Source organism: Phyllopteryx taeniolatus, chromosome 13 (genome assembly GCF_024500385.1).
Source record: "Phyllopteryx taeniolatus isolate TA_2022b chromosome 13, UOR_Ptae_1.2, whole genome shotgun sequence".
NCBI classification, from domain to species: Eukaryota; Metazoa; Chordata; class Actinopteri; order Syngnathiformes; family Syngnathidae; genus Phyllopteryx; species Phyllopteryx taeniolatus.
The window spans coordinates 10,569,509-10,597,255 of record NC_084514.1 but is presented as its reverse complement, the minus strand read 5'-3'; the positions used below and the strand labels follow the sequence as shown (position 1 = coordinate 10,597,255).

The 27,747-nt window shown below is 42.8% G+C and overlaps 1 protein-coding gene across 2 annotated transcripts in view; it reads left to right on the top strand.

Moving 5' to 3' along the window:
• Positions 1–27,747, top strand: part of babam2 (BRISC and BRCA1 A complex member 2) — a 111,429-nt gene that overhangs the window by 15,541 nt on the left and 68,141 nt on the right. The window contains exons 1-3 of one of the 2 annotated variants that reach the window (XM_061793978.1): positions 5,958–6,256; positions 13,479–13,673; positions 14,566–14,640. In XM_061793978.1, the coding sequence (XP_061649962.1) occupies positions 6,104–6,256; positions 13,479–13,673; positions 14,566–14,640 (423 nt within the window). In that variant the 5' untranslated portion in view covers positions 5,958–6,103. Of the gene's footprint in view, positions 1–5,957; positions 6,257–13,478; positions 13,674–14,565; positions 14,641–27,747 lie in introns of those variants that run through there. The other variant, XM_061793977.1, reaches the window with a different exon arrangement.

Here is a 27,747-nt window from a genome sequence, read left to right as displayed (position 1 = left end):
CCTTGATGGTTAGCAGGTCTCCCCTTGTGTAAGTGAGTCGTGTAAGGTCTCCAAAGACGGACGAAAAACACAAAAACAAAAACAATACTAGAGAGCGCGTTACCGAGGCGACCACACTGGTAGGCGCCATCTTGGTTAAAAAGATGCTTCATGCTCATGCTTCACAGATGAGCTTGTGTGTTTTGGAACATGAGCAAATCCTTTCTTTCTCCATACTTGGGCCTTTCCATCACTTTGGCAGAGGTTAATCTTGGTCTCTCAGTCCATAAAACGTTGTTCCAAAACCTTTGTGGCTCCTCTCTGTACTTCTTTGCCAAATCCAATCTGGCCTTCTGATTCTTTTTGCTGTTGAGTGGTTTGCATCTTGTAGTTTGTTTGTGTATTTCTTCTCTCGAAGTTTTTGAACAGTGGATTGTGATACCTTTACCCCTGCCCTGTGGAGTCTGGGAGTGATGTCACTGACTTTTGTTTTTGGGTGTTTCTTCACAGCTCTCACAATGTTTCTGTCATCAACTACTGTTGATACCCTTGGCCGACCTCTTCGATGTCTGTTGCACAGTACACCAGTAGTTTTTCTTTTGCAGGACATTCCAAAATTTTTTATTAGCTATGCCCAATGTGTGTGCAATAAATGTACCTCTTATCTCAGCTTCAAAATGGTTTGCTTTTCTCCCATAGACAGCTCTCTGCTCATGTTTTCTTAACAGCAAATGCAGTTTTCACAGGTGAAACCCAAAGCCAATAACAAATACTATCTAATGTTTAAGCAATCAATCTAAAAGGCAACACCTGAGCAACTAGAAACACGCATCAGTCACATTTTACAATACTTTTGCTCACTTGAAAAGTAGGTGGTTTCAAACAAAAGGTGCTTTGTCCCGAGTGATTTTACACATCTAGATGTAAAGCTGGAATTCTGAACTTTTGTCTCATTCATTTTTTTATCTAAAACCCAGGTCTTTACAATACAACAAAAACAAAGGAATTGACCTTGACGTTTCAATACTTTTGGAAGGGACTGTAGTTGTGACACTCATTCACTGCCATTGACGGCTGTTGAATTAAAATATCCATGTTAACATGGAGGACTGGCAGTGAATGAGTTTTTAAGTAGGTTTTAGTTCGGGAAGTCTTCTCTCTTTGTATTCAGCCATTTTACTTTTGGTATTTTAAAGCTGAACTATGCAGCTACGATTCTTATTTTTGCAGCACCCTAACATAAAGCAGCTAAATTCCCCTGCTTGTGTCAGAGTCTGGGAGAGGAGAGGGGAGTATTGCTCACTGTCTCATAAATCCAGCTGTGCACATAAGGGGAAGTACCTTTACTGAGCCAGTGCTTGGCAGCCTTTTATGTGTTTATTTTCTCACATACAGTATATTCCTGCAGTTTTTCTCTTCATATGTTTGTAATTTTGCTGCCAGAGCTGCTCTTGTCTGCCTCAACTCTTTTCCCTGTACATGTTTAGTAAGTGCACCCTCCGTTGCACTTTTAAACCTGACTTCACAGAAAGTTCAAGTCACCCCCACAAGTGTCTGTTTAAAATTTAAAAGAATGATCAACAATTACTGACACAATCAATTAACAAAATAACCGTTTTTAACTGTTAAGTACTCTAATCTGCTCGAAATGAAGGATGCATAAAATAAGCACCCCCCCACACACACACACAAACATTAGGATTCTGGCTTTAGGTTAGCTAAGGTTATCATTAATCAACAAAGATAATAACTATAATCATATTTAACCATTAAAATATTTCTGTTAAAGAACTTCTACATAGCGGTGTATTGATAGAGTTACTAATGCTTTTTATTTTTTATTTAAGGCAACTGAGGCATATACCTTACTTTGGGTGGTGGTTTAATACATTTGTTTAAGCACTATAGATCATTATAAGATGCCCAAAAAGTTGTAGGAATTATTAACACAATAATCAAATAAAAGTCCCCCTAGAAACCAGCTGACTAAAGAAATTATCATTGCAAAGAGAAACTATGCAGTAAAGTTTGAAAAACAGTTTACCGCTAACGACTGTAAATCAGTCTGGCATGCATTACAATCGCTAACCAATTACAAGCGCCCAAACCCCCAAGCTAAGAACAATAAAAGACCAGCCGATGACTTGAACACCTTCTACTGCAGATTTGAAAAGGACACTTTCACACCCCACACCCACCCAGCTGCACCACCGACCACCATCACACCTCTGACTTCTGTGTTGACCATCCACGAACAGCATGTGACACGCATCTTCAAACAACAAAAATTAAAGATTAACAAAGCGGCAGGCCCAGACCTTGTGTCCCCATCCTGCCTCAAAGTCTGCGCAGACCAGCTCGCTCCACAGCTCGCTCCAGTCTTCACAGAGATCTTCAATAGATCTCTGGAACTGTGCAAAGTACCATCCTGTTTCAAATGCTCCACCATCATCCCAGTCCCCAAGAAAACAACAATCTCAGGTCTGAATGACTACAGGCCTGTCACCTTGACATCTGTGGTCATGAAGTCCTTTGTACACCTCGTGCTGGACTACCTCAAGAGCGTCACAGGTCCCCTGCTGGACTCCCTGCAGTTTGTCTGCTGAACAAACAGGTCTGCGAATGATGCAGTCAACATGGGACTGCACTATATCCTAGAACACCACGACAGCGCGGGGACCTACGCGAGGATCCTGTTCGTGGACTTCAGCTCTGCGTTCAACACCATCATCCTCGGACTCCTCTCCTCCAAGCTTCTCCAGCTCAGCGTCTCGCCTGCCATCTGCCAGTTGTTTCCTAACGGGCAGGACGCAGCAGGTGAGGCTGGGGGAGGCCACCTCATCGACACGCACCAGCAGCACCGGGGCGCCCCAAGGTTGTGTCCTCTCTCCGCTGCTCTTCTCTCTCTACACGAACGACTGCACCTCAACACACCCGGCTGTCAAACTCCTGAATTTTGCAGACAACACCTCAGTCATCTGCCTCATCAAAGACTGTGACGAGTCTGTGTATCGACAGGAACTGGAGCGGCTGGAGCTGTGGTGAGGCCGACACAACCTGGAGCTGAACACACTCAACACTGTAGAGATGATCGTGGACTTCAGGAGGCCTCCTTTGCCATAGCTGCCTCTCACACTGTCCAACTGCCCTGTGTCAACCATCGAGGCATTCACGTTCCTAGGAATTACAGTCTCTCAGGACCTGAAGGGGTAAAGCAACATCAACTCCATCCTCAAAAAGGCCCAGTGGAGGATGTACTTCCTGTGACTTTTGAGGAAGCACGGCCTGCCACAGGAGCTGTTGAGGCAGTTCTACACAGCAGTCATCGAATCAGTTCTGTGTTCTTACATCACAGTCTGGTTTGGTGCTGCTACAAAAAAGGACATGCTGCCAATTTTTTGTCTTCAGTTTGTTGTCACATTTGTGTCGGGCCAATTATACATTACTCGTGCACTCACTGTAGTCTCGCCACACTGCACTATTTGCATATCTGTGGTTGACCAATACTGGCCCTGAGTAGCATCTGCAACATTTGCACAATCGACATTGTCCCAGATTATTACTCAGTCTCTTTAAACTGCATACATTTCTTGAAGTCTCTGCGCCCTTTGCACAATGGTCATTGCACCGGACTATTGTTCTATTAGTCATTTCAAACTGCTCTAATTGCTAGAGGACTCTGCATCTTTTTGCACAATTGTCAAAGAAAATAAATAAATTGTACCGGCATTACCAGATTACTGGCAACCTTTTATTGCTCAGTGACTGTTTTTTTCAATGTCTTTATGTTTCAAAAGTATTCTCTGTCAATTAACTGTCTGTTGTCGTACTAGAGCGGCTCCAACTACCGGAGACAAATTCCTTGTGTGTTTTTGACATACTTAGCAAATAAAGAAGATTCTGATTCTAAATGTGGGACCAGGCAGCGGCTAATTAGGCTCCGTGGCAGTTCCCCATCCTAAGCGCTTTGAAATGGATACAAGAAGTCTTGTTTTAAACTGGTCACTCTTCTTAACCTGTGCTTCAACTTTATTTGACTTTCAGTGGAATAGTAGACATTCAGGGCGTGGAGACCTCCAAACTGAAACTAAGTCAGGGTTTGGAATTACCGAGATTTCTGCCTAAATTAGTCATAAAATATGGTCTGAACTTCATCTAAGTCCCAACAACAAACACATTCTGCCTAAACTAAAACCATGCAAACAATTACGAAACAATTTTTCATGTTTCTATTGGACACACAATGTAAACATTACACACAAAACATATGTGAACCTCTAATGACTTTTCCAAGAGTTAATTGGAGAGTTAATTGGAGTCAGGAGTCAGCCCACCAAGAGTTCAAGCAATGTGATTATGATTGGAGATGTTGGTTCAGGCTGTCTTGCCCTATAAAAAAACACCAAGCAGTTTTGAGTTTGCTATTTTCAAGGAGATAAGCAATGTGAAAGGACAACATGCCAAAAGGCATAATAAGTCAACAGCTGAATGGCTTGAAACAGAAGAAAATACACCTTCTGGAGTGGCCTAGTCTTGAGTCCTGACCTCAACCCAATTGAAATGCTGTGGCATGAATTCAACAGAGCGATTCACATGACATACTCACTATTGCTGAACTGAGACTGTTTTTTAAAGAGGAAGGTTCCAAAATTCCTCTGACCGTTGCGCAGGTTTGATCTGCAAATACAGGAAATGTTTGCTTGAAGTAATTGCTGTCAACGGATGTTCCAAATGTTCACATAAGTTTCCACCACATGTATGTGTTGTGGTCAGTACAAACTTTGAAACATACCTCAGACCAGGGATTCTCCACTGGTGGTTCGGGTTCCAAAAGTGGGTCACAGACCCATTTTGGGTGGTTACCTCGTAAAAAAGATTACATGTATTCGAATCTTTTTTTGGGGGGTCAGTTTAGAAGCATACTAAGTTCCCACACAGAACATAGTAGGAAAGTTACAAGAAATGTTACTTCCTTGCGCTCTAGCCACTAGTTTACTCTTGCCACTTTTCCATTACAAGTTCCAAAACGGCCTGGCCTCTGTTGCTTTTCCATTCCAACAGGCACCAATTAATAGTGGGAGGGATTGGAGCAGGATCAAGAAAAAAGTGACATGCTCGTTACTTGTTGCTCCTTCCATCTCGTTGTATTTCATCTTCTGTCAATATGGACAAAAATGCCTACTCCTCCTCAGTCGGCCACGGAGCAAAAGCACACTGCGCGACGTGGACCTGTGATATGAATCCCCTTGGGTCTGAAATTAAGAATAAAGAGCTGCATGCCCAGCCTGGTTTACATGGAGTCTTCTATTCAAATTATAATTGGTTTAAAAGCCCAAACCAAATGAAAATTCTCCATGTAAACACCTCAATTGGAATAAGAAGGAATGGAATTTCATTTGGTTTCACAGGGGTGGAATATTCCTTTTGCCAAACCGATCAGTTAATTTTTGCCATGTACAGTGGGTACTGAAAGTATTCAGACCCCCTTAAATTTTTCACTCTTTGTTATATTGCAGCCTTTTGCTAAAATCATTTAAGTTCATTTTTTTCCCTCATTAATGTACACACAGCACAGCAGAAAATTGAATTGTTGACATTTTAGCAGATTTATTAAAAAATAAAAACTGAACTATCACACAGCCATAAGTATTCAGACCCTTTGCTGTGACACTCACATATTTAACTCTGGTGCTGTCCATTTCTTCATCCTTCATCCTTGAGATGGTTCTACACCTTCATTGCAGTCCAGCTGTATTTGAGCATACTGATTGGACTTGATTAGGAAAGCCACACACCTGTCTATATAAGACCTTCCAGCTCACAGTGCATTTCAGAGCAAATGAGAATCATGAAGTCAAAGGAACTGCCTGAAGAGCTCAGAGACAGAATTGTGGCAAGTCACAGATCTGGCCAACGTTACAAAAACATTTCTGTTGCACTTAAGGTTCCTAAGAACACGGTGGCCTCCATAATTCTTAAATGGAAGACATTTGGGACGACCAGAACGCTTCCTAGAGCTGGCCATCCGGCCAAACTGAGCAATCGGGGGAGAAGAGCCTTGGTGAGAGAAGTAACGGAGAACCCAAAGATCACTGTGGCTGAGCTCCAGAGATGCAGTCAGTAGATGGGAGAAAGTTCTAGAAAGTCAACCATCACTGCAGGCCTACGCCAGTCGAGGCTTTATGGCAGAGTGGCCCGACGGAAGCCTCTCTTCAGTGCAAGACACATGAAAGGCCGCGTAGAGTTTGCTAAAAAACACCTGAAGGACTCCAAGATGGTAAGAAATAAGATTCTCTAGTCTGATGAGACCAAGACATAACTTTTTGGCCCTAATTCTAAGTGGTATGTGTGGAGAAACTGGGGCCGCGGGGTTGGAATTTTTTGGATGCTGTGGGATGTCGTTTGTGTGGGTTTTTTTCCCTGGGTCATTGTGGTGTGGGGTTGCTCCGGTGGGGTTTTGGCTCTGTGTTGAGTTTTTCTCTTTCTGTCGTCGGCGCTTGGGTTGATTTGGGGACTGGAGTGGGTGCTGGGGACCGTCTGTGCAGGGGTACGGCTGGCCGTTTGCCCTGTAGGCCATCTCGGTGTTGGCATGGACGTGTTCTGTGGTTGCGCTAGCCTGGTTGACTGGGAGTTGGCTTCACTGGGGCTCAGTGCGATGTGGGCTGGGTCTCGGGGCGCGTTGGGCGCTGCGCGTTTTGGGGGCCTCCTTTGCGTGGTATGGTTTTGTTCCGGGTGTTGTGCTGGGGCAAGTGGCCATTGATTTTGGCAAGGTTGGGGTGCGGTTTTGTTTGCCTCCGCCGCTGTTGGGCACAGGTGCGTCTTCTTGCATGCTCTGTTGGCGGGCTCGCTGACTCAACTCACAGGTTCTTACAGGTGTTTAGACACTAAAAAAAAGAATCCCACCGCGCCACTCGCCAGTAACACTGCCTTGCTCATTTTCCCACATCCTGTCCTGTCCTTCTCTGTCCTCTCTTATCTGGTTCTCTTGGTTAGTTATTGCATGTCTTCACCGGGTGTCCCCCCCAATCTACAAATAACTGTTGTCATGTTACTTATGTTCAAATAAACAAAATAAATAAACAGAGGGAGTATTTCAAACTCCCGTGTTGCACAGCAAAACTGTTCCAGCAAAAAGGCATACAGATCCACCATTCTGCAAGGCCATGCAGCTGAACAGGACAGGTTTTAAAAATGAAGTGGTGAAAAATTCAACGTTGGTGTCCTGGTCTTTTGACAATGTCAGATAACTTCGCCCAAATGCCTAAATATAACTGACATGAAAAGAAACCATGGATTTCTCTTTTCATCCCCTTTTCCATTAACGTCAGACTTTTACGTCATGCTTTCCAGTTATAGTGCCAGGTGGGTGAAAGTGTTTTTGTGAGTTTGCCATGATGTTATCCTCAGTTGTATTCTTTTTTCCTTTCCCCCAACTCAGTTTATTGCAATCATTTGTTGCTTTACCTGAATAAGAATAAGGCCTTGGACAATTCATCGTATCAAATTAATATTTTCTCAAGAATCTCCTTCAGTCCCTGTCCTCCAGCCAAAAGACAGGGATGTAGGCTCTTTTCAGCAATGCATGAGGGGAGGAGGATGACGAGGATTTTGGGAACAGAGATGTGACCAGAAAGGAGGAAATGACAAAGACAGAGGCAGGAAGGGAGGGGAGGTGGACAGCAATACCAGTTAAATCCCTTGCGTAGAATACTCTTGCATCATATAGTTTTTTGTTTTTTTTTAGTTTTTTTTTTTTCTTATTCCCCAATTCAGTCAATGACAGACTAGTAGATTTTTGTATGAATATTTATCCATGATTTTCATTTGTTGTTTTTTGGAAACAGTCAAACAGTACATCTGATGTCTGACTATGTTTGATGACTCCTTTGGTCTGTTTGCATATTGATGGTGGGTCATTTTGTGATTGTGTAATTACACATTTGTTCACTTCCATTTCTCTGTATAATTCCATTTCCACCTCACACATGCCTGAATATGCTTTAATGCTGATAATGCTGGACCATCTGTTTGTTCACATTGTGGTTGGAAAACAAGCATTCATTCAGGCAGGTTATTGGTTTGGTTATTGTGCGTCATCTTTATTCCAGTATGCGTAAGAGTGCTTAATCACTGCCAGGCCTCCATGTTAACATGGATATTTGAATTCAACAGCCGTCAATAACAGTGAATGAGTTAAACGCAACAGTCAGACTTATCTCAGCATTTTTTCTCCTTACTTGTCCGATGCTGCTACCACTCTGTCCCTGTCTTTTGAGGAGTCATTTGTCATGTCTAGACTTGGCCAGCGATGCGCTTTGGCACTAAAGATTTGGGGAGTTTCCCAACAGCTCCACTTTTTTCAGTTAGCGTGTATATAGACAAGACTTGGGGTTAGCTCCAATGGCCTTCCTAGAATCTGCATCAACATGTTTCCACTTATCCGTCCTGTAGTCCTGTGAAATGCAGATGCAAGCTCTGTCTTGTTGTAGTGGAAATTTCATCAATATAAACGGCACAGTGTGCATTTCTTGTTGTCCGGTCACACCAAGTAATTGAACAGGATTTTTTGCTTTTGGGTAAAACAGCTGAGCATGAAGAGAAAATGATTGTACTTGATCAAATTCACTACATGGACAAAAGAAAACATGGGAGCACCTGCAGGTGAACATTTGTTCGGTCAATGGTCACTCACTGTTGGGTAAGAAGGCCTGGATTGCTTTAATCATTCATTAAAGGAGACATTATGTATTTTACGGGTGTTTTAATAACATCTTTGACATGCTTTCATCAATACCTGAAGGATCAAGAATTACAGTATACTTCACGCCTACCTTTTCGCCATGCTGAAATGAATTTGTTTTGAGATGGCGGTCCTGCCATGTCCCAACCTCTAGACTATATTAGGTTCTATTTCAGTGATTTCTTGATTGAACAGGTCGATTTCGCAGCATAATTAAACGTATCATCTGGTCATCTAGGTCCATTTGATCTAGCAGACACTGTTCCACGGTCGCCATTGTTGTTGCTGCTGTTGTTGTTGGAAAGTGAAAACGGCTACCGGAAATGGCCACAAAATGCAGAGGAAACTCCACCCTGTGGTGTCCTAGCCAATACCATCCGTAGCGACACCCCCGACTTGGAGGTGAACTGAAGTACATTTTCAAAACTGCACGCGTGGGTTGGGCTTGAATATAAAGGCAAACTGCGCAGGGGATAGCCGCAGTGACGTCAGCGCGGTCGCCGCCTACGCGAGTATAAAGAAGCCTTAACTTTGCGGACAAAAAAAATCAATGAAAAATTAATTGCTTTTTCTTGTCAGAATAAAAAAAAAAAAAAAAAGAAAAACCAATGAGAAGTCATTTTTTTCTTGTCCGTCAAATTTTTTCAAGTCTAATTCGTCCTGAGTTGCGCATGTTTATTTTTTTCTTACATTTTAAAGAACCTCCTGTCTTTGTGTAGTGTGAGACAATGTTTATAGCTTACAGCTCCCCAAAGGACAATGTAATGTGTGTAATGTGAAGCCAATTCGATTATAATCGTGAATGCCAAATATTGGTGAGCGCTTCCTCGCTGTCGGGACCGGTCGTCCCCTGGTACTGTTCTAACAATGGACATCAAATGGCCTGTAAAGTTGGGTAAACCTGAGCATAGTGTACCAACTGGAACTACCACTTCCTTTCTGCTTGAAGCGGATAATGTGTTCCAGGTTTTAATGGGGTTTATTATTGGCAGAGCTCACTAACATGTCTGGGAGTGCTTTAAGCATTACTTTTTGCAAATTGAGAAGCTTGATGGAAAGAACAAACATAGGACAATCATCCCTGAACCTATTCACAATTGTCTGAAGTGGTAAACCAGTTCAAGAATGGATGCTATTTCTGTCAACAACTTGTACTGTGTTGGACAAAAACTGCATGGATCACACTGAAGAAACACTGGCTTGAGAATGCCAAGTGTCTTAAACACATGACAAGAGCAATTTAGGATGATCTTAGACTTGGCATTCTCTGGGGGCGAAACAGGGTGTGAGCCCACTCTTGAATTAGAGACTAACAGAGATTAATTTAATGCTTAGGAGTTGTTTAATGCCTCACACTTCCAAGTCAACAGCGATTTATTGGATCAGGTTGCCAGCATCTATAAAAATCACATTCAAGACATAAAAACAAATATTTTCTGTTGGCCTATTTAATTATCTTGCATTTTCAGATGCCAGCCACTCTCTTATTGGCCCAAGATAAATATTGGATCAGAGATGGTATGGACGGATGGCACAAGAAGACATAATTCTGTCAACTTGGGTCTATTAAGTGTGAAAATACCTAATTTACGTGAGCATTTGTTCTTAAGGCATCTACTGTGTCCTTCTTAAAGGGATACACTGTGTTCCTTAACACATGCAAACCCTGATCAAATGACATGCTTTTGTCTTATGAGTTTACTTTTGCATACTTTGACGAGTCATATTCATTAAAACATCAGAGACCCACATTTTTCAGTGCAATTTTAAAACTGATATTGAATCAAATTCTCGTTTCATGTCTTATCATATTGCATGCAATAAACATCATGTGAGGTAATACAAGTAGATCTGTAATTCCTGTCGAAGGAGGGAAAAGTATGTGAACCTTGTGAAGCTTAAATTTTTGCAGAAATTGGTCATAAAATGTGGTCTGATAATCTAAATCATCAAAAGAATAAAGTCAGCTTAAACTTTCATATTTTTATTGAAAATAACATGTAAACATTCACAGGACAAGGAGGAAAAAGTAAATGAACCTCTAGGTTATAGATTCTCCAAGAGCTAATCAGAGGTGTGAGCCAACCTGGAGTCTAATCACTAGACAAGATAGGAGGTGTGACTTTAAGCTGCTCTGGTCACTAGAAACACACACCAGTTTAGAATTGTCTCTTGTTCAGAAGCATTGCCTGATGTGTACCATAACATGCCTTGCTCAAAAGAGTGAGAAGACCTACGATTAAGAATTGAATTGAAATTTTATAAAGCTGGAAAAGATTTAAAAAGTATCTTTATTTCTTCATGTTCATCAGAGTCCACAGTTAGACAAATTGTGTACAAATGGAGGAAGTTCAGCACTGGTTGCTCATTGGCTTTTACCTACTTGCCCGAGTTCTTCAGTTCTTTTTTTCACCCTTCCTCCTTCACCTCTGATCCCGCCTCTCCTCCTCAGTGTAGATTTACTGATTTTTTATGTCACAATCCTGACACAGCACTTCCTTAGTCTCTCCCCCTTTTCAGTATGCTCCTGCCCTGGGGTACTGACCGCCTGTTTTGGACAATGCCCATCCTTGTTTGCATCACCTCCTCATTTCGGGAATCCCGGCATTGCTGGTAACCACTAGTGGATCAGGGCGATGAAGTCACTGTCTCTGTTTAGCCTGCCCTTGCCATTGCAAGGGAGTTAAGTCACTTCAGAACAATGGACGCTTTCTCTATTGGTCTAATATGGGATGCCAGGCCGACAGAAAGAGATCAGTCAGTCAGTCAGTCAGTCAGTCAGTCATTGAGACAAGCTAACCTAGGTCAACAATGTCACCAACACCTTTGTGTAATAAATATTCATTTATTCACAGATTAACCTTACTTTCAATTCAGAATTGACCAGAAGTCTTTCTTTGTTCCGATGTAGTTATTTTAACCCTGTATCTTGTTTGTTTGCTACATGATGACTAAAAACGATAATGAACACAAGTGTCACAGTTAGCTTGGCATTGCTGTTAGGTTACAATGGTTGGACGATCACATCCCTCAAGGTCTCACTGTCATTGCCCACGAGTATTGAATATCCCAGCAAAACAAGGGAGTCCTCAGCGCTTTCCAGCACCACCTCCAAGGACTCCAAAAAGGGTTGGTGCAGTAAGGACCCGTCCCCCCCACCTGAAGGCGGAGGAAATCTACCCTCTCATCCACCGGGGTGAACCCCAACATACAGGCACCGAGCCGGCGGACAATAAGTATGGCCACACCAGCTCAGTGCCGCTATCCATGGGCAACTCTTTGGTGGAATAGAGTCCAACCCCCCTCAAGAGGACTGGGACCAGAGCCCAAGCTGTGTGTGGAGGCGAGCTCGATATATAGCTATTATATCTAATCGGAACTTCTCGATCGCACACACCAGCTCGGGCTCCTTGCCTGTGTTTAATGCCCTAGTTCCTGCTTGAAACTAAACAGCCCCAAATCATGATGTTACCACCACCACATTTCACTGTCGGTATGGTGTTCTTTTGGTGATGAGCAGTATTGTGTTTACACCAAACATACCTCAATGGAATTTTGGCCAAAACCCTGAACCTTAGTTTAATTGGACAATAACAAAATTGATCACAGCCACATCCCATTTCTAAGAGGGTGTGCACACATTGTTATTTTTACTTTCCCTTTCAGAAAGATTTAAAAAAATAATAATAATAATTAAGTGTACAGTGTAATTAAAACCTAATTACACATATTGTTCACAATATCTGTCTATATCTGTTAGTAAGCACTTCTTCTTTGCAAGATAATCCATTAACCTCACAGGTGTGGGATATCACGTCCCTTGTCCCGTAGGATGCCCACAGGCCACAATCTACTACTTGATCAACTCAATGTGTTGCCTTGCGTGAGGCAAATGGAGGTCACATCAGATACTGACTGGTTTTCGGACCCTACCTGTATCCCCCAAATACAATTTAACTGTATATTTCAGAGTGGCCTTTGTTTGTGGGCAGCCTAAGGCACACGTGAAATAAATGTGGTGCACTGCGTGAGGCAAATGGTGCTCGCACCAGATACTCTCAGGTTTTCTGACCTCCTTTGACCCCCCCCCCCCCAATACAGTACACGTGCACATTTTGGGGTGACCTTTTACTGTGGGAAGCCTAAGGCACACCTGTGCAATAAGCATGCTGTATAATTAACATTTTAATATGCCACACCCGAGAGATGGGTGGATTATCTCAGCAAAGGAGAAGTAATCTCTAACACAGATTTAAAAAGATTAGTGAGAAATAGGCTTTTTGTGTACGCCCAAAAAAAATCTTAGATCTTTTTGTTGAGCTCATGAGAAATGGGAGCAAAAACAAAACTGTTTATATTTTTGGTCAGTGTATATCCACGCTTTTACCTTTTATTCCCTTCGCAAAGCGTGACTCACGCTTGGCTAAATAAGAATCCATTACCTTTTTGTGTCAATCGAGGAATTTATCCACTTTTTTTTCCATTATGGTACACTTCTAAGCCATCAGAGATACATCCAGTAGATGTTATGGAAAAGGTTTTAGGTCTGCGCTCCACCAAAGCTTGTGTCGAATTGTTGTATCTCGTGTACCCCCCAAAAAGAAGATACTTCATCTCAAGGGGCTGGCTTGAATAATATTGAAATTGAAATACCTTGTGCCTAAAATTGAAATGAAATAAAAAAGATTCCCATCCAAATTAATTATTTTCAGATTTTGAATATTGAGCTGTTTTCAATTTTCAATTGTGTCTTGCTCAGCATTTGGTCCAATGGGATGCTGGAAACCCAGACAGTTTGCTCCAGCTCGTGAAGGAGCTTATCCAGCAATATCACCACTACCAATGCCAGCGTCTCCGTGAAAGCTCCAGACTTCTCTTTGAGTATGATAGCCTACTTGAGGATCCCAACTATGGCCGTAATATGGAGATATATGCGGGACACAAGAACAGCTGGGTAAGAACAATTTACACAGCACAATTTAAGATCACACACACCTTAGCATTCATTTGCCCATCACAGTTTTTTTTAATACGACTAGTGAAATTATTATAGACATAATCATTTTACACACATTCGTCAGGACTCAGGAGTCACCATGGCACTACTGTATTCCTATTACTCATTGTAAACAGCCAATGTTTCCTTTGGAATGTACAGTATTTACACATACAGTATATATATACTTGTGGAGAATATAATGAAACAAATTGGTTAATGAGCATCCTTGTTCTTGTTGCAAATTGCCCAAGTTGAGTAGGCAGATTGTTAAAGAAGACTAGAAGTTGTAGTTGAAGATTTGGTGAATAGTGTTATTTATAACATTGGAAATCATGTTCAGTACCTCTACTGTATGTCCTCTATGTATATGGTAACAGTGCTCAAAAACCACACCAAGTATTTTTATACCATAGAAGGTATCATGTGAGTCCTCTGTAAATGCAAGTCAAGCCACTTATAATTTGCAGTATTTTTAGTCTTTTTACTTTTTCTTAAGCTCGATGAAGCACAGCTGTCTTGAATGAAGAAGCTAATTTTATTACCAACATGTCCTTATTTTTTCTGTAGATTTTTTGGGGGTAAACTGACTTAATTAAATAAGCCCATTATGACCACCTGTAGCGAGCACATTAATAGGAATATCAATTGCATGCATTGTTCAAAGGCAGCCAGACCTTTCATCAGGGCCTTCCCTCAGTTTGATCATGTGACACCAGTAAAGGGCCTTTATGAGCCAGATCTCACAAAGCTTTGCACAGGTGCGACAATGCCTATACCGCTAGCCTGCTAGGTCACAGACATCTCTCTTTGTGTCATATTCTGAAATTCTCTATTTGTTGTATTACAGACAGGAGAGTTTTCAGCTCGCTTTCTTCTAAAACTCCCTGTGGACTTCAGCAATATCCCAATCTATCTACTCAAGGTAATTAACTAAACATCATCATCAAGTATTGACCCATGATCACTTTGCACTAATTCGTCACGTCTTCACAATTATTGAGACGTTATTCAAATGTGTGGTACAACTTGCTGTTTCCATAAACGTAACTAGGCGTAACTGGTAGAGGTCGGATTTGTTTAAAATTAATTTCATGCTGTGTTTACGAACGTGGACCAGTCTTAAGGGGCTGTGAGCTGACTAATCAGCAAGCCGTCACTCCTGATCTGCTCTGAACTGCGTGGTGTCTGGAGGCCTCTTTTCTCTCTCTCTCTCTCTCTCTCTCTCTCTCTCTCTCTCTCTCTCTCTCTCTCTCTCTCTCTCTCTCTCTCTCGCACTCTCTGGCACTCTCTTTTGCTCTTATGCTGGTTCTCATTCTCTGTCACTTGTCACTGTCCTGTCTTTGACTGCCTAAATGCTTGGCGGCTTTGGCTCTCTGGCCTGTATCAACATAGCCCATATTTGTTTGTGGAAATGATGCTAAACATATGGCAAATAGCTGCAATCATCAGTCTCACACGACTCTTTGTCCGTACGTCTTTCAAACCTTGAGCTGCGCTGAGGTCCTTTTCTCTCTGTCCCTTACATTCACCGGGCAGGCCTTGAATGTCGAAATTTATATTTTATAGATGGATTTGGTGGGCCTGAAAGTGTGATTTTTGTCGACCTGCATATTTTCTCGCCTCGATCGAGCATAGCAGACAACTCGGTTGGTGACATTATTATTATTTTAAAACGAGCTGTCACTTTCTGTACAATAAATTCAAGAGTTTTCAGTAGAAAAAAAACTTTGAATAAAGATGTTTGCTGATATTTAAAGTGTGTGCTACATAAACGTTTTTTTCATACAGGTAGTAGATGTAATATGCAGATATATTTTTTTAAAAATGCTTCGAAATTAAGGATGAGTTTCAAATCTCATAGTGGAGAGTATTAAAAATCAGCCTACACACTGTCCACCTACGCAACACAGAGACTGGATAAGGCAGCAGATATATTTACTGAAATGTTATGCCAAAAATATATGACCTGAATATTCTCATTGACAGCTATCATGCGATTAGTTTTGTCAGTGTGACTGCTGTCTGGGGTCAGTTAATTTCGCGCACTGCACATCACTTCACATGTAATAGCTGCGGAATAATTGTACTGCAGATTTATGCATTCTATAGCTTTGCATCTGCATACTGTATGTCCTTTAGACAGTGGAAGAGACACCTGCACCATTTGTGTTTAAAGGGTTCAACACAGCCACATACACTGTACCAGTGTTTCCCCTAAGTTGAGAATTTACTTTTGGTGGTGGGCAGAGCGGTGCAGGGTGGTGCTGTGATGTTTGATAAGCGCATATACAGTACAATAATAACAATACAATAATTTTGTTTATATATATACTATCAGAAGGAGTTTCAACTCCCACTTCCGACAGAACTTTGGTCATGTTCCGGGGGAGGCGGGGACATCGAGTCCGAGTGAACCATGTTCCACCCCTCCATTGCTGAGGCAGCCGACCGGAGTTGTGGCCGTAAGATGGTCGGTGCCTGTCGGCAATCCCCGAACCCGTTGGTGGACACCAACGGTGAGGGATGCCGTCAAGCTGAAGAAGGAGTCCTATCGGGCCTTTTTGGCCTGTGGAACTCCTGAGGCAGCTGATGAGTACCAGCTAGCCAAGTGGTGGTCGCTGAAGCAAAAACTTGGGTATGGGAGGAGTTCGGTGAGGCCATGGAGAAACACTTCCGGATGGCTTCGAAGAAATTATGGTCCACCATCCGGCGTTTCAGGAGGGGGAAGCAGTGCACCATCAACACTGTGTATAGTGGGGATGGGGCGCTGCTGATCTCTACTCTGTATGTTGTGAATCGGTGGGGAGAATACTTCGAAGACCTCGTCAATTCCACCGACACGCCTTCCCATGAGGAAGCAGAGTCTGGGTTCTCTGAGGCGGGCTCTCCTATCTCTGGGGTTGAGGTCACCGAGGTGGTTAAAAAGCTCCTCTGTGGCAACGCCCCGGGGGTGGATGAGATTCGCCCGGAGTTCCTAAAGGCTCTGTATGTTGTGGGGCTGTCCTGGTTGACACGCCTCTGCAACATCGCGTGGACATCGGGGACAGTGCCTCTGGATTGGCAAACTGGGGTGGTGGTCCCTCTTTTTAAAAGGGAGACCGGAGAGTGTGTTCCAACTACAGTGGGATCACACTCCTCAGCCTCCCTGGTAAGGTCTATTCAGGGGTGCTGCAGAGGAGGGCCCATGGGGAAGTTGAATCTCAGATCCGGGAGGAACAGTGTAGTTTTCGTCGTGGCCGTGGAGCAATGGACCAGCTCTACACCCTCGGCAGGGTCTTCGATGGTGCATGGGAGTTCGGCCAACCAGTCTACATGTGTTTTGTGGACTTGGAGAAGGTGTTCGACCGTGTCCCTTGGGGAGTCCTGTGGGGGTGCTTCGGGAGTATGAGGTAACGAACCCCCTGATACGGGCTGTTCGGTCCCTGTACGACCGGAGTCAGAGTTTGGTCTGCATATCCGGCAGTAAGACGGACTCGTTCCCGGTGAGTGTTGGACTCCGCCAAGGCTGCCCTTTGTCACCGATTCTGTTCATAACTTTTATGGACAGAATTTCTAGGCACAGCCGAGGCGTAGAGGGGGTCCGGTTTGGTGGCCTCAGTATTGCATCTCTGCTTTTTGCAAATTATGTGGTTCTTTTGGCTTCATCAAGCCGTGATCTCCAACTCTCACTGGAGCAGTTCGCAGCCGAGTGTGAAGCGGCTTGGATGAGAATCAGCACCTCCAAATCTGAGACCATGGTCCTCAGTCGGAAAAGGGTGGCGTGCCCTTTCCTGGTCGGGGATGAGATCCTGCCCCAAGTGGAGGAGTTCAAGTATCTTGGGGTATTGTTCACAAGTGAGGGAAGAATGGAACGGGAGATCGACAGGCGGATCGGTGCTGCATCTGGTGTGATGCGGACTTTGTATCGGTCCGTTGTGGTAAAGAAGGAGCTAAGCCGAAAGGCGAAGCTCTCAATTTACTGGTCGATCTATGTTCCTACACTCACCTATGGTCACAAGCTGTGGGTCGTGACCGAATGAACAAGATCCCGGATACAAGCGACCGAAATGAGTTTCCTGCGCAGGGTGTCCGGGCTCTCCCTTAGAGATGGCGTGAGAAGCTCGCTCATCTGGGAGGATCTCAGAGTAGAGCCGCTACTTCTACACAGAGGAGCCAGATGAGGTGGCTGGGGCATCTGATTTGGATGCCTCCTGGACGCCTCCCTGGTGAGGTGTTCCGGGGACCTCCCATCGGGAGGAGACCCCGGGGACGACCCAGGACACGCTGGAGAGACTACGTCTTTCGGCTGGCCTGGGAAGGCCTCGGGGTCCCCCCGGAAGAGCTGGATGAAGTGGCTGGGGAGAGGGAAGTCTGGGCGTCCCTGCTAAAGCTACTGCCCCCGCGACCCGACCTCGGATAAGCGGTAGAAAAGGGATGGATGGATGGATGGATGGCTATATATATATACATATATGTATATATATATATGTATATATATATATATATATATATGTATATATATATATGTATATATATATATATATATATATATATATGTATATATATATATATATATATGTATATGTATATATATATATATATATATATGTATATGTATATATATATATATATATATATATATGTATATGTATATATATATATATATATATATGTATATATATATATATATATATATATATATATATATATATATATATGAGGTGTAACAATTCATTCATTCTATCGTTCGTTATATTCCTACGATCAATTTGGATCGATCTGTCCGTGGCTCGTTAGCCTTCCAGACAAAAATATCGATTGTATCGATACTCTGAAATAACACATTGGATTTACATATGGCAGACTTTATATGGATGCATGTGTGTGTTTCTTATCACTTTTAATGATAAAGACTTGAAGTCTTACTCGATTAAGATTTCCTGGGGGCCATGGGAGTATCAAACAGTGTAGTTGGCAGTGTGAATGCATTGGACATTGTTATAATTTGCCATAATGGTTGGTTATTGTTTGTTTATTTTTTTCCATAATTAATTTTACCTGATATCTTTACAAGAAACAAAAGGAATTGTACTTTTTTTTTTTTTTTTTTTACTTTTTTCACTGTCAGACTGGTTGAATTTTGGGCTAAAAAGTGACTGAATCGATTTCCAAATACTGAATCGTTTCTGGTCTACATGAACCAGAAGTGCACATAATGTTTACTGTTGGAAGACTTCAAAATGAAATGCAATTACATAAAATTCTCAGGTTTAACCACTGAGAAATCATAATACACAACACTGCACTGCCATTCAGACTGCAACATGATTGTCCCCTCCACTCCCTTGACAAGTCTATAAATCCCCTCAATCTGTCATTAGGTTTGTACACACAGCACCCCATATTGACAGAAAAAAAATTTAATTGTTGAATCTTTTGCAGATTTATTAAAAAATAAAAACTGAAATATCACACAGCCATAAGTATTCAGACCCTTTGCTGTGACAGTCATATATTTAAATTGGGTGCTGTCCATTTCTTAATCCTTGAGATTGGACTTGATTAGGAAAGCCACACACCTGTCTATATAAGACCTTACAGCTCGCAGTGCATGTCAGAGCGAATGAGAATCATGAGGTCAAAGGAACTGCCTGAAAAGCTCAGCGACAGAATTGTTGCAAGTCACAGATCTGGCCAAGGTTACAAAAAAAAAAAATTCTACTGCACTTAAGGTTTCTAAGAGCAAAGTGGGCTCCATAATCCTTAAATGGAAGACGTTTGGTACGACCAGAACCCTTCCTAGAGCTGGCCGTCCGGCCAAACTGAGTAATCGCGGAAGAAGAGCCTTCGTGAGAGAGGTAAATAAGAACCCAAAGATCACTGTGGCTGAGCTCCAGAGATGCAGTGGGGAGATGGAGAAAGTTCTAGAAAGTGTACCATTCCTGCAGGCCTCCACCAGTCGGGGCTTTATGGCAGTGTGGCCCGACGGAAGCCTCTCCTCAGTGCAAGACACATGAAAGGCCACATGGAGTTTGCTAAAAAACGTCTGAAGGACTCCAAGATGGTGAGAAATAAGATTCTCTGGTCTGATGAGACCAAGACAGAACTTTTTGGCCTTAATTCCAAGTGGTATGTGTGGAGAAAACCAGGGGGCGCGGGGTTGGAATTTGGGGTGCCTGTCCAATAAAATCCCGACAGTGAAGGATGGTGGTGGCAGCATCATGCTGTGGGGGTGTTTTTCAGCTACAGAAACAGGAAAACTGGTGCAATCGAAGAAAATATGATATCCTGGACGAAAACCTTCTCCAAAGTGCTCAGGACCTCAGGCTGGGCCGAAGGTTCACCTTCCAACAAGACAATGACCCTAAGCACACAGCTAAAATAACGAAGGAGTGGCTTCAGAACAACTCCGTGACTGTTCTTGAATGGCCCAGCCAGAGCCCTGACTTAAACCCAATTGAGCATCACTGGAGAGACTTGAAAGTGGCTGTCCACCAACGTTCACCATCCAACCTGACAGAACTGGAGAGGATCTGAAAGGAGGAATGGCAGATGATCCCCAAATCCAGGTGTGAAAAGGTTCTACTAAATACTTAACAAAGTATTTATCCAGCAGCGGACGGCATGCGGAACCCACATGATCACAGGATGTGAGACGCATCTCAGGATGTGAGACGCATCTTCAAACAACAAAAGATTAACAAAGCGGCAGGCCCGGACCACGTGTCCCCATCCTGCCTCAAAGTCTGCGCGGACCAGCTCGCTCCAGTCTTCACTCAGATCTTCAACAGATCTCTGGAAATGTGCGAAGTTTCATCCTGTTTCAAACGCTCCACCATCATTCCAGTCCCCAAGAAACCTGCAATCTCGGGTCTGAATGACTACAGGCCTGTCGCTTTGACATCTGTGGTCATGAAGTCCTTTGAACGTCTCGTGCTGGACCACCTCAAGAGTGTCACAGGTCCCCTCCTGGACCCCCTGCAGTTTGCCTACCAAGTGAACAGATCTGCGGATGATGCAGTCAACATGGGACTGCACTTCATCCTAGAACACCTCGACAGTGCAGGGACCTACGCGAGGATCCTGTTCGTGGACTTCAGCTCAGCGTTCAACACCATCATCCCTGAACTCCTTTCATCCAAGCTTCTCCAGCTCAGCGTCTCACCTGGCATCTGCCAGTGGATTTACAGCTTTCTGACGGGCAGGACACAGCAGGTCAGGCTGGGGGAGGCCACCTCATCCACACGCAGCATCAGCACTGGGGTGCCCCAAGGTTGTGTCCTCTCTCCGCAGCTCTTCTCTCTCTACACGAACGACTGCACCTCAGCGAACCCGACTGTCAAACTCCTGAAGTTTGCAGATGACACCATCGACAGGAAGCGGAGCGGCTGGAGCTGTGGTGCGGCCGGCACAACCTGGAGCTGAACACGCTCAAGACTGTAGAGATGATCGTGGACTTCAGGAGGCATCGTTCGCCACAGCTGCCCCTCACGTTGTCCAGCTGCCTTGTGTCAACCGTCGAGACCTTCAAGTTCATGGGAATTACAATCTCCCAGGACCTGAAGTGGGCGACCAACATCAACTCCGTCCTCAAAAAGGCCCAGCAGAGGATGTACTTCCTGCGGCTTCTGAGAAAGCACGGCCTGCCACCGGAGCTGCTGAGACGGTTCTACACAGCGGTCATCGAATCAGTCCTGTGTTCTTCCATCACAGTCTGGTTTGTTGCTGCTACAAAAAAGGACAAACTCCGACTGCAACGGACAATCAAAACTGCTGAAAGGATTGTCGGTACCCCCCTACCCACCCTTGAGGACTTGCACGCTGCCAGAACTAAGACAAGGGCGTGCAAAATCCTCTCGGACCCTCCCCACCCCGGTCACCAGCTCTTCCAGCTCCTTCCCTCAGGTTGGCGCTACCGATCAATGCAAACTAGAACTAGTAGACATTCCAACAGCTTCTTCCCTCTTGCAATCAACTTATTAAACAGCTAACCTATAATTCCATTACAACAAGCTGGCAATTTTTTGACTTGAGTTCGTTGTCACATTTCTGTGGGGCCAATTATGTATTACTCGTGCACTCGCTGTAGTTGTCTCGTCATGCTGCACTATTTGTATATACTGGCCACTCATGCCAGAGTAGCATCTGCTCCATTTGCACACTGATTGAGGAGTATCTGTAACATTTGCACAACCATTGTCCCAGATTATCGCACTACTCGTCACTTTAAACCGCATACACTCCTTGAAGTCTCAGCGCCCTTTGCACAATGGTCATTGCAACGGAGTATTGCGATATTAGTCATTCGAACTGCTCTTAAGTGCTAGAGGACTCTGCATCTTTTTGTTTTTGTTTTTTGTCAATGTCTTTATGTCTCCAAAGTGTTCTGTAAATTGACTGTCTGTTGTACTAGAGTGGCTCCAACTACCGGAGACAAATTCCTTGTGTGTTTTGGACATACTTGGCAAATAAAGATGATTCTGATTCTGACAACAGGTTGCTAAGGTGCTACCGTAGTAGGAAGCAGTTAGAGTGAATGTTGTTTGCTTAAAGTTGTTTATTGACATTCCAGTTGAAGTTAACTGTAAAACTAAACACACATAACAAAAGAATTACACTTATTAAATGTTCAAATACATCACAGACTCTGTTTCTTCATTTTTGTTCACAAAAATCTCTTGCTCAAAACTAACACGTAATGAATGAAAGACACTATGGATGAGCTAACGAAGATTAGCATGCACCTCACGACACTTATATCTCTCAGTATAATACATATTGGTACAAAAACGCTGAACAGGCAATATAACAATACTTTCAGACATATAGTTTTCAAACTGTGAAAAACAAGTTATAGTAACAATATTCTATTGTGACTTCTACTGTCTTTGTTACTGCAAGTGTACCGTATTTTCACGACCATAAGGCGCACTAAAAAGTCTTAAATCTTCTCCAAAATGGATGGGGCACCTTATAATGGGGCGCGCCTTATGTGTGCACAGAGTTCCAAAATCTGTAAATGTTGTTGTGTGACTTTGATGAGCGCTCCGCTTGACTGACTGGGAGCATTTCCTGCCGACACACTGCTTATATAGAGGAAAGCCGGACGTGACTGAGGACAGCATGCGGACGTTAAGGGGGTAAGGGTGCGCGTGAAAGATGACGCTAAAGGCACGCCCCCAGTAGGTATATGGCGCCGGTATGTGCATTGTGAAAAACAACATCGGTTTGGCTAAGGACCCCCAAAAATGGCACCTACGTAGAGACACGCTTATGAAGCACAGTTTAAACTGCAAGCTATCAGTTATGCGGAGGAACATGGGAATCGAGCAGCCGCGTCATGGGAATCGAGCAGCCGAGTCAGAGAAAATAAGTCATGTAACTTTCTAACATAAATTGATTACCTTAAAAGAATAAGTTTGCACACAAACAAAAGAGCATCATTAGTACTCCACATGGGACTCGTTTACAACACCCCAACTGCAGACTTAAATTAATCGGACGCTGTGTACACGCTTCAATGCTGCTGTCTAAATTAGCATTGGCATTGAAATGGGATCAGCAGTTAACTCCTTAATGCCCATGTGTCAACGATAGCTTCGATCAGCTGAGGTAGTTGCAGTTATGACGTATTTATTTTTCTGGAGGGGCAAAAGTGCCACCTATTTGAGAAACGTTTTTATTGTTCAAGTGGATGACAGTCTAAGTCAGGGGTGTCAAACTCATTTTTGTCACGGGCCACATCATAGTTATGACTTCCCTCGGAGGGCCGCTACGACTGTGAACCCAAATAAACAAAAGATTACCACCTATAATTACATACAGTATATACAACGCATTCATGAAAAAACAGTTTTGAAATCAGAAGCCTATAAAAACATGCTTTTACATTATTATGTGTTTTCAAAGGGAACAAAAAAATGCTTTCAAATATCTCAATGTTATTACAACAGAACAGAATTAGCAATTTTGATTTGCTTTCGCGGGCTACATAAAATAATGTGGCAGTATTGCTCCTTGGTTAAGGAGCAATTATGAATACACAAGAGAAAATGAGACATTTCACTTAATAATAAATGACCAAATCAGTTTCCTCTTTTGGATAATCAACAGTATTTTTCTTAAATTCACGTTGTGCATAAAGCAGGAAACTGCATTTTCTTGTCTACCAACATTTCTAGTGAGGCAATTTCAAACACAAATAGATTTCAGTTTAAACTGGGCATTTCTTTTATCAATTATTTAGTATCAAAAGCATAAGACTTTTAAAAAAGAGGGACACAAGTTTGTAATATTATAGTGTTTGTTATAAAGGCACAATTTTATCCAACTGTGGTATCTCAGTCAGAGCAATAGGGGGCACTGTGTAATATATGTCAAAAAGAGGCAAAGAGAAGGACACGAAGAAGGTTTCATGTCGAATACATGCTAACTGTGTGCTGATCGATTGGTAAATAAAGTGAGTAACAAAAGAAATACAGTCCAAGACTGATTCTTGAGAACACTACACTGACTAAACCAGACTGTAATGTACAGGAATCCCAGACAGCGCACGGCCGGCCCGCCATGTAACGATTGATCGATCACAAAGCTAGCTGTTAATGTTAATGAAAACAAGCATACGTGATGTCAGACGCACGATTCCTACAATGCAATGTATATTTTAATTTTTTTATTTTTTTATTTTTTTGCGATAATTAACATCCTTATTGTTACGTTAAATGTCGTCATTTCTTTGTTAACGCTGGTTCTTGGAATGTATACCTTATTTAGCTCACACACTTACACGTCACACTTATTGTTGATTTATGTTGTACTGTTTTTTTTTTTTTTTTTTTTTTTTAATGAAATCATTACTTTCGGTATTGTGTGAATGAATGACCTCTTGGTCAATTCCTCTGCCAGAGTGTGCCCAAGAGGAATCAAGTGTCAAAAGATGATAAGAAGTAACTACACATACAGTAAGCAATGATGGTGTGGGACTCATGTCCTAATAAAGAATTATTAAGATGTTCAACATTATGATGTCACTTACCATATTTTCTTGAAGCAAAAGAGTAAGATGCACATACAGCTAGCTATAGTAAGAGAAAACTAAGAAGCGTTAGTTGCTCACTGCTTTGGTCAAAGTAGTCCTTTCAAGTCATTGGGTTCAAGTCCAAGTGAAGTCACGAGTTATTGCTGTTCAAGTCCAAGTCGTGTTGCAAGTCGTTTAATATATTGTCAAGTCGAGTCTAAATTCATCAAATTCATGACTCGAGTCTGACTTGAGTCCAAATCATTTGACTCGAATCCACACCTCTGGTAAATGGTTTTCTCTGTGTCAGTTCTGTGACATATGACTTGATGGACCCTGTAAACATGCCAAAGTTCAAATTAGCGCAGAGAAGAGCAGCGGGGATACAGGGGAAGGAAGGGTAATTGGGCCCATGCCTGGTAAGTGTCCAAATGCCCCCGAAAGGGATGCTGTGGTCAGACATCATAGCCCAACAAAATAAATATAAATTATCGTAAGATTTCGAAAATATTTAATGATATTTTTTTGCATACCACAATAGAGAACTATAAACAAGATGTGGGTTACCTGAAATATCCAATATCAGCTGTTCACATATCACTCACGAACGCACGCATGCACTATACACTCACAGATCACAAAAAACACAGCCACCAATAGCTTTGGAACCGGTGGCAAGGGTCAGCGCTTGTGGGGGAAACAAAGCTTAAGTGAAGCGAGATCAGAGGGTACCAACATGAATGTGCCATAACGCCACACTGATCTGCGTGGACATTCAGTCGCATGCTGCACATTGAAGACGATGAATTGTATGATGCCAGGAGATAAAGGACAGCATGCATGCAACCATCCATTTTCTGAACCGCGTATCCGCACTCGGGTCACGAGTGTGCTGGCACCTATTTCACTGAAAATTTAAATTTACTGTATAGAATAATGGGACGGTGGACGACTGGTTAGAGCGTCTGCCTCACAGTTCTGAGGAGCGGTGTTCAATCCCCGGTCCCGCCTGTGTGGAGTTTGCATGTTCTCCCCGTGCGTGCGTGGGTTTTCTCCGGGACACTCCGGTTTCCCCCCACATCCCAAAAACATGCACGGTAGGTTAATTGATAACTCTAGAATTGCCCGTAGGTATGAATGTGAGTGCGAATGGTTGTTTGTTTGTATGTGCCCTGCGATTGGCTGGCAACCAGTTCAGGGTGTACCCCGCTTCCTGCCCAATGATAGCTGGGATAGGCTCCAGCACGCCCGCGACCCTAGTGAGGAGAAGCGGCTCAGAAAATGGATGGATGGATGTATATAATAATACATGGCGGCACGGTGGCCGACTGGTTATAGCGTCTGCATGGTAGGTTAATTGAAGACACTAAATTGCCCGTAGGTGTGAGTGTGAATGTTTGTTTGTATGTGCCCTGCGATTGGCTGGCAACCAGTTCTGGGTGTACCCCGCCTCTCGCCCGAAGATTGCTGGGATGGGCTCCAGCACTCCCGCGACCCTTGTGAGGAGAAGCGGCTCAGAAAATGGATGGATGGATAATAATACAGAATAACCAAATATATGGTGGACGGTAGGTGTAATACTGTTATGAATTTGTTTGTTTGTAATACACTGCGGTCCAGGGAAAGTGTTTATTACCACCACCAAGGAACGTCCGTCAATGCGGGCGTGTCTGTTTGTGTGCAAATTTTTGATGTGTGTTTTTTGACTCCCTTTAATGAAAGGTAGATAAATAGTTCCCATGACATTTTGGTGACAATCCACACATTGATCACATCATAAAAATAATCAAAAACAAACCATATTTGGCAGTACAGTCGAACTCACCCTAAAGCAAGATTCCATTTCACTTATGTCAACAAAGAATGTAACATATCTAAGAACTTAAAAAATGCCTTTACAGTTTAAAAAGATTTTACGTTAACAGTTTAACTGTTGACGGAATGGTAGTAAATCATCTCCAAGGAATCACTACAGTAGAATATATTTTTTTCCCATTATTTTGCATGGGAAAATTGTTGAGCAAATCTAAGGCCATCTGGTGTCCTGAAATGGATTGTGTTCAAACTTTAAGGTTCAACTGAAATGTAAAATTCAAAAGAAAAATAAGATTTACTGCGTTTAGATGATTATATAATTGTCATACGTTGTGTATGCAGGATCAACAGCTGATTGTGCATTTGGCAGCATTTTGAATTTAACATGGACATCCTTTTAGCTGGATTCCAGATCTCATGAGATTGCAATTTGAAGTGTTTAAGAAGGCTCTAAATACATATTGTTCCATTGGATCAAAAATGTATACTGATTTGGATCTTGTAGATCCAGGAGTTTTCACGTGACAATCATATTTGTCAACAATCACCTTACAGGACAGGTACTGAATAGCATAACTACATAAAGGTAAAAAGAAAGATGATTTTGTAAAGCATCGAAAATTTTGACAACCCAGAGGTAAAGGTACAATAAAAGAATGAGACTTTGCAACAATGCCCAAAAGGCTCTCATGCTCTTTCGATAAGAAAACTGCCAACATCTATCGTGTGCCTTTCACTAGCCTTTCTTCATCTCTGCTCACGGTATCCTCCCAACTGTTTAATTTTGGCCATGACAGGCTGCCCCCCCTTAAAAAAAATAAGTCAACTAGCATCCTTCCCCCAGCCCGAGGCTGTCCAGTAGAGGCAGGAACATAAACATATCCACTGTGGTGAGGGCAGACCACTCGAATGTTTCGCTCCAGGTAGCAGTTGTCCTCCACAGCTCGGCAGCTACTAGCCACATCTAAGCAATCACTACCTGTGTAAGGTTGCCTATGTCTAAACACATTTCTGCTTTAGAGCCAAACTCACTGTCCTCCAGCAAGGACATCCACAGATTTGGTGGGGAGGTGGATTTAAAACAGGGTCAACTGTCTGACCTCTACCTACTACCGAGACTCCCTGGCTTCTGCAATACATCAGCAGTTTTGTTAACGTGTTAAGCAGAGTTTAGTACTTTTAGTGTAGTTATAGATTAGTTTTGTATTTTTCATTATA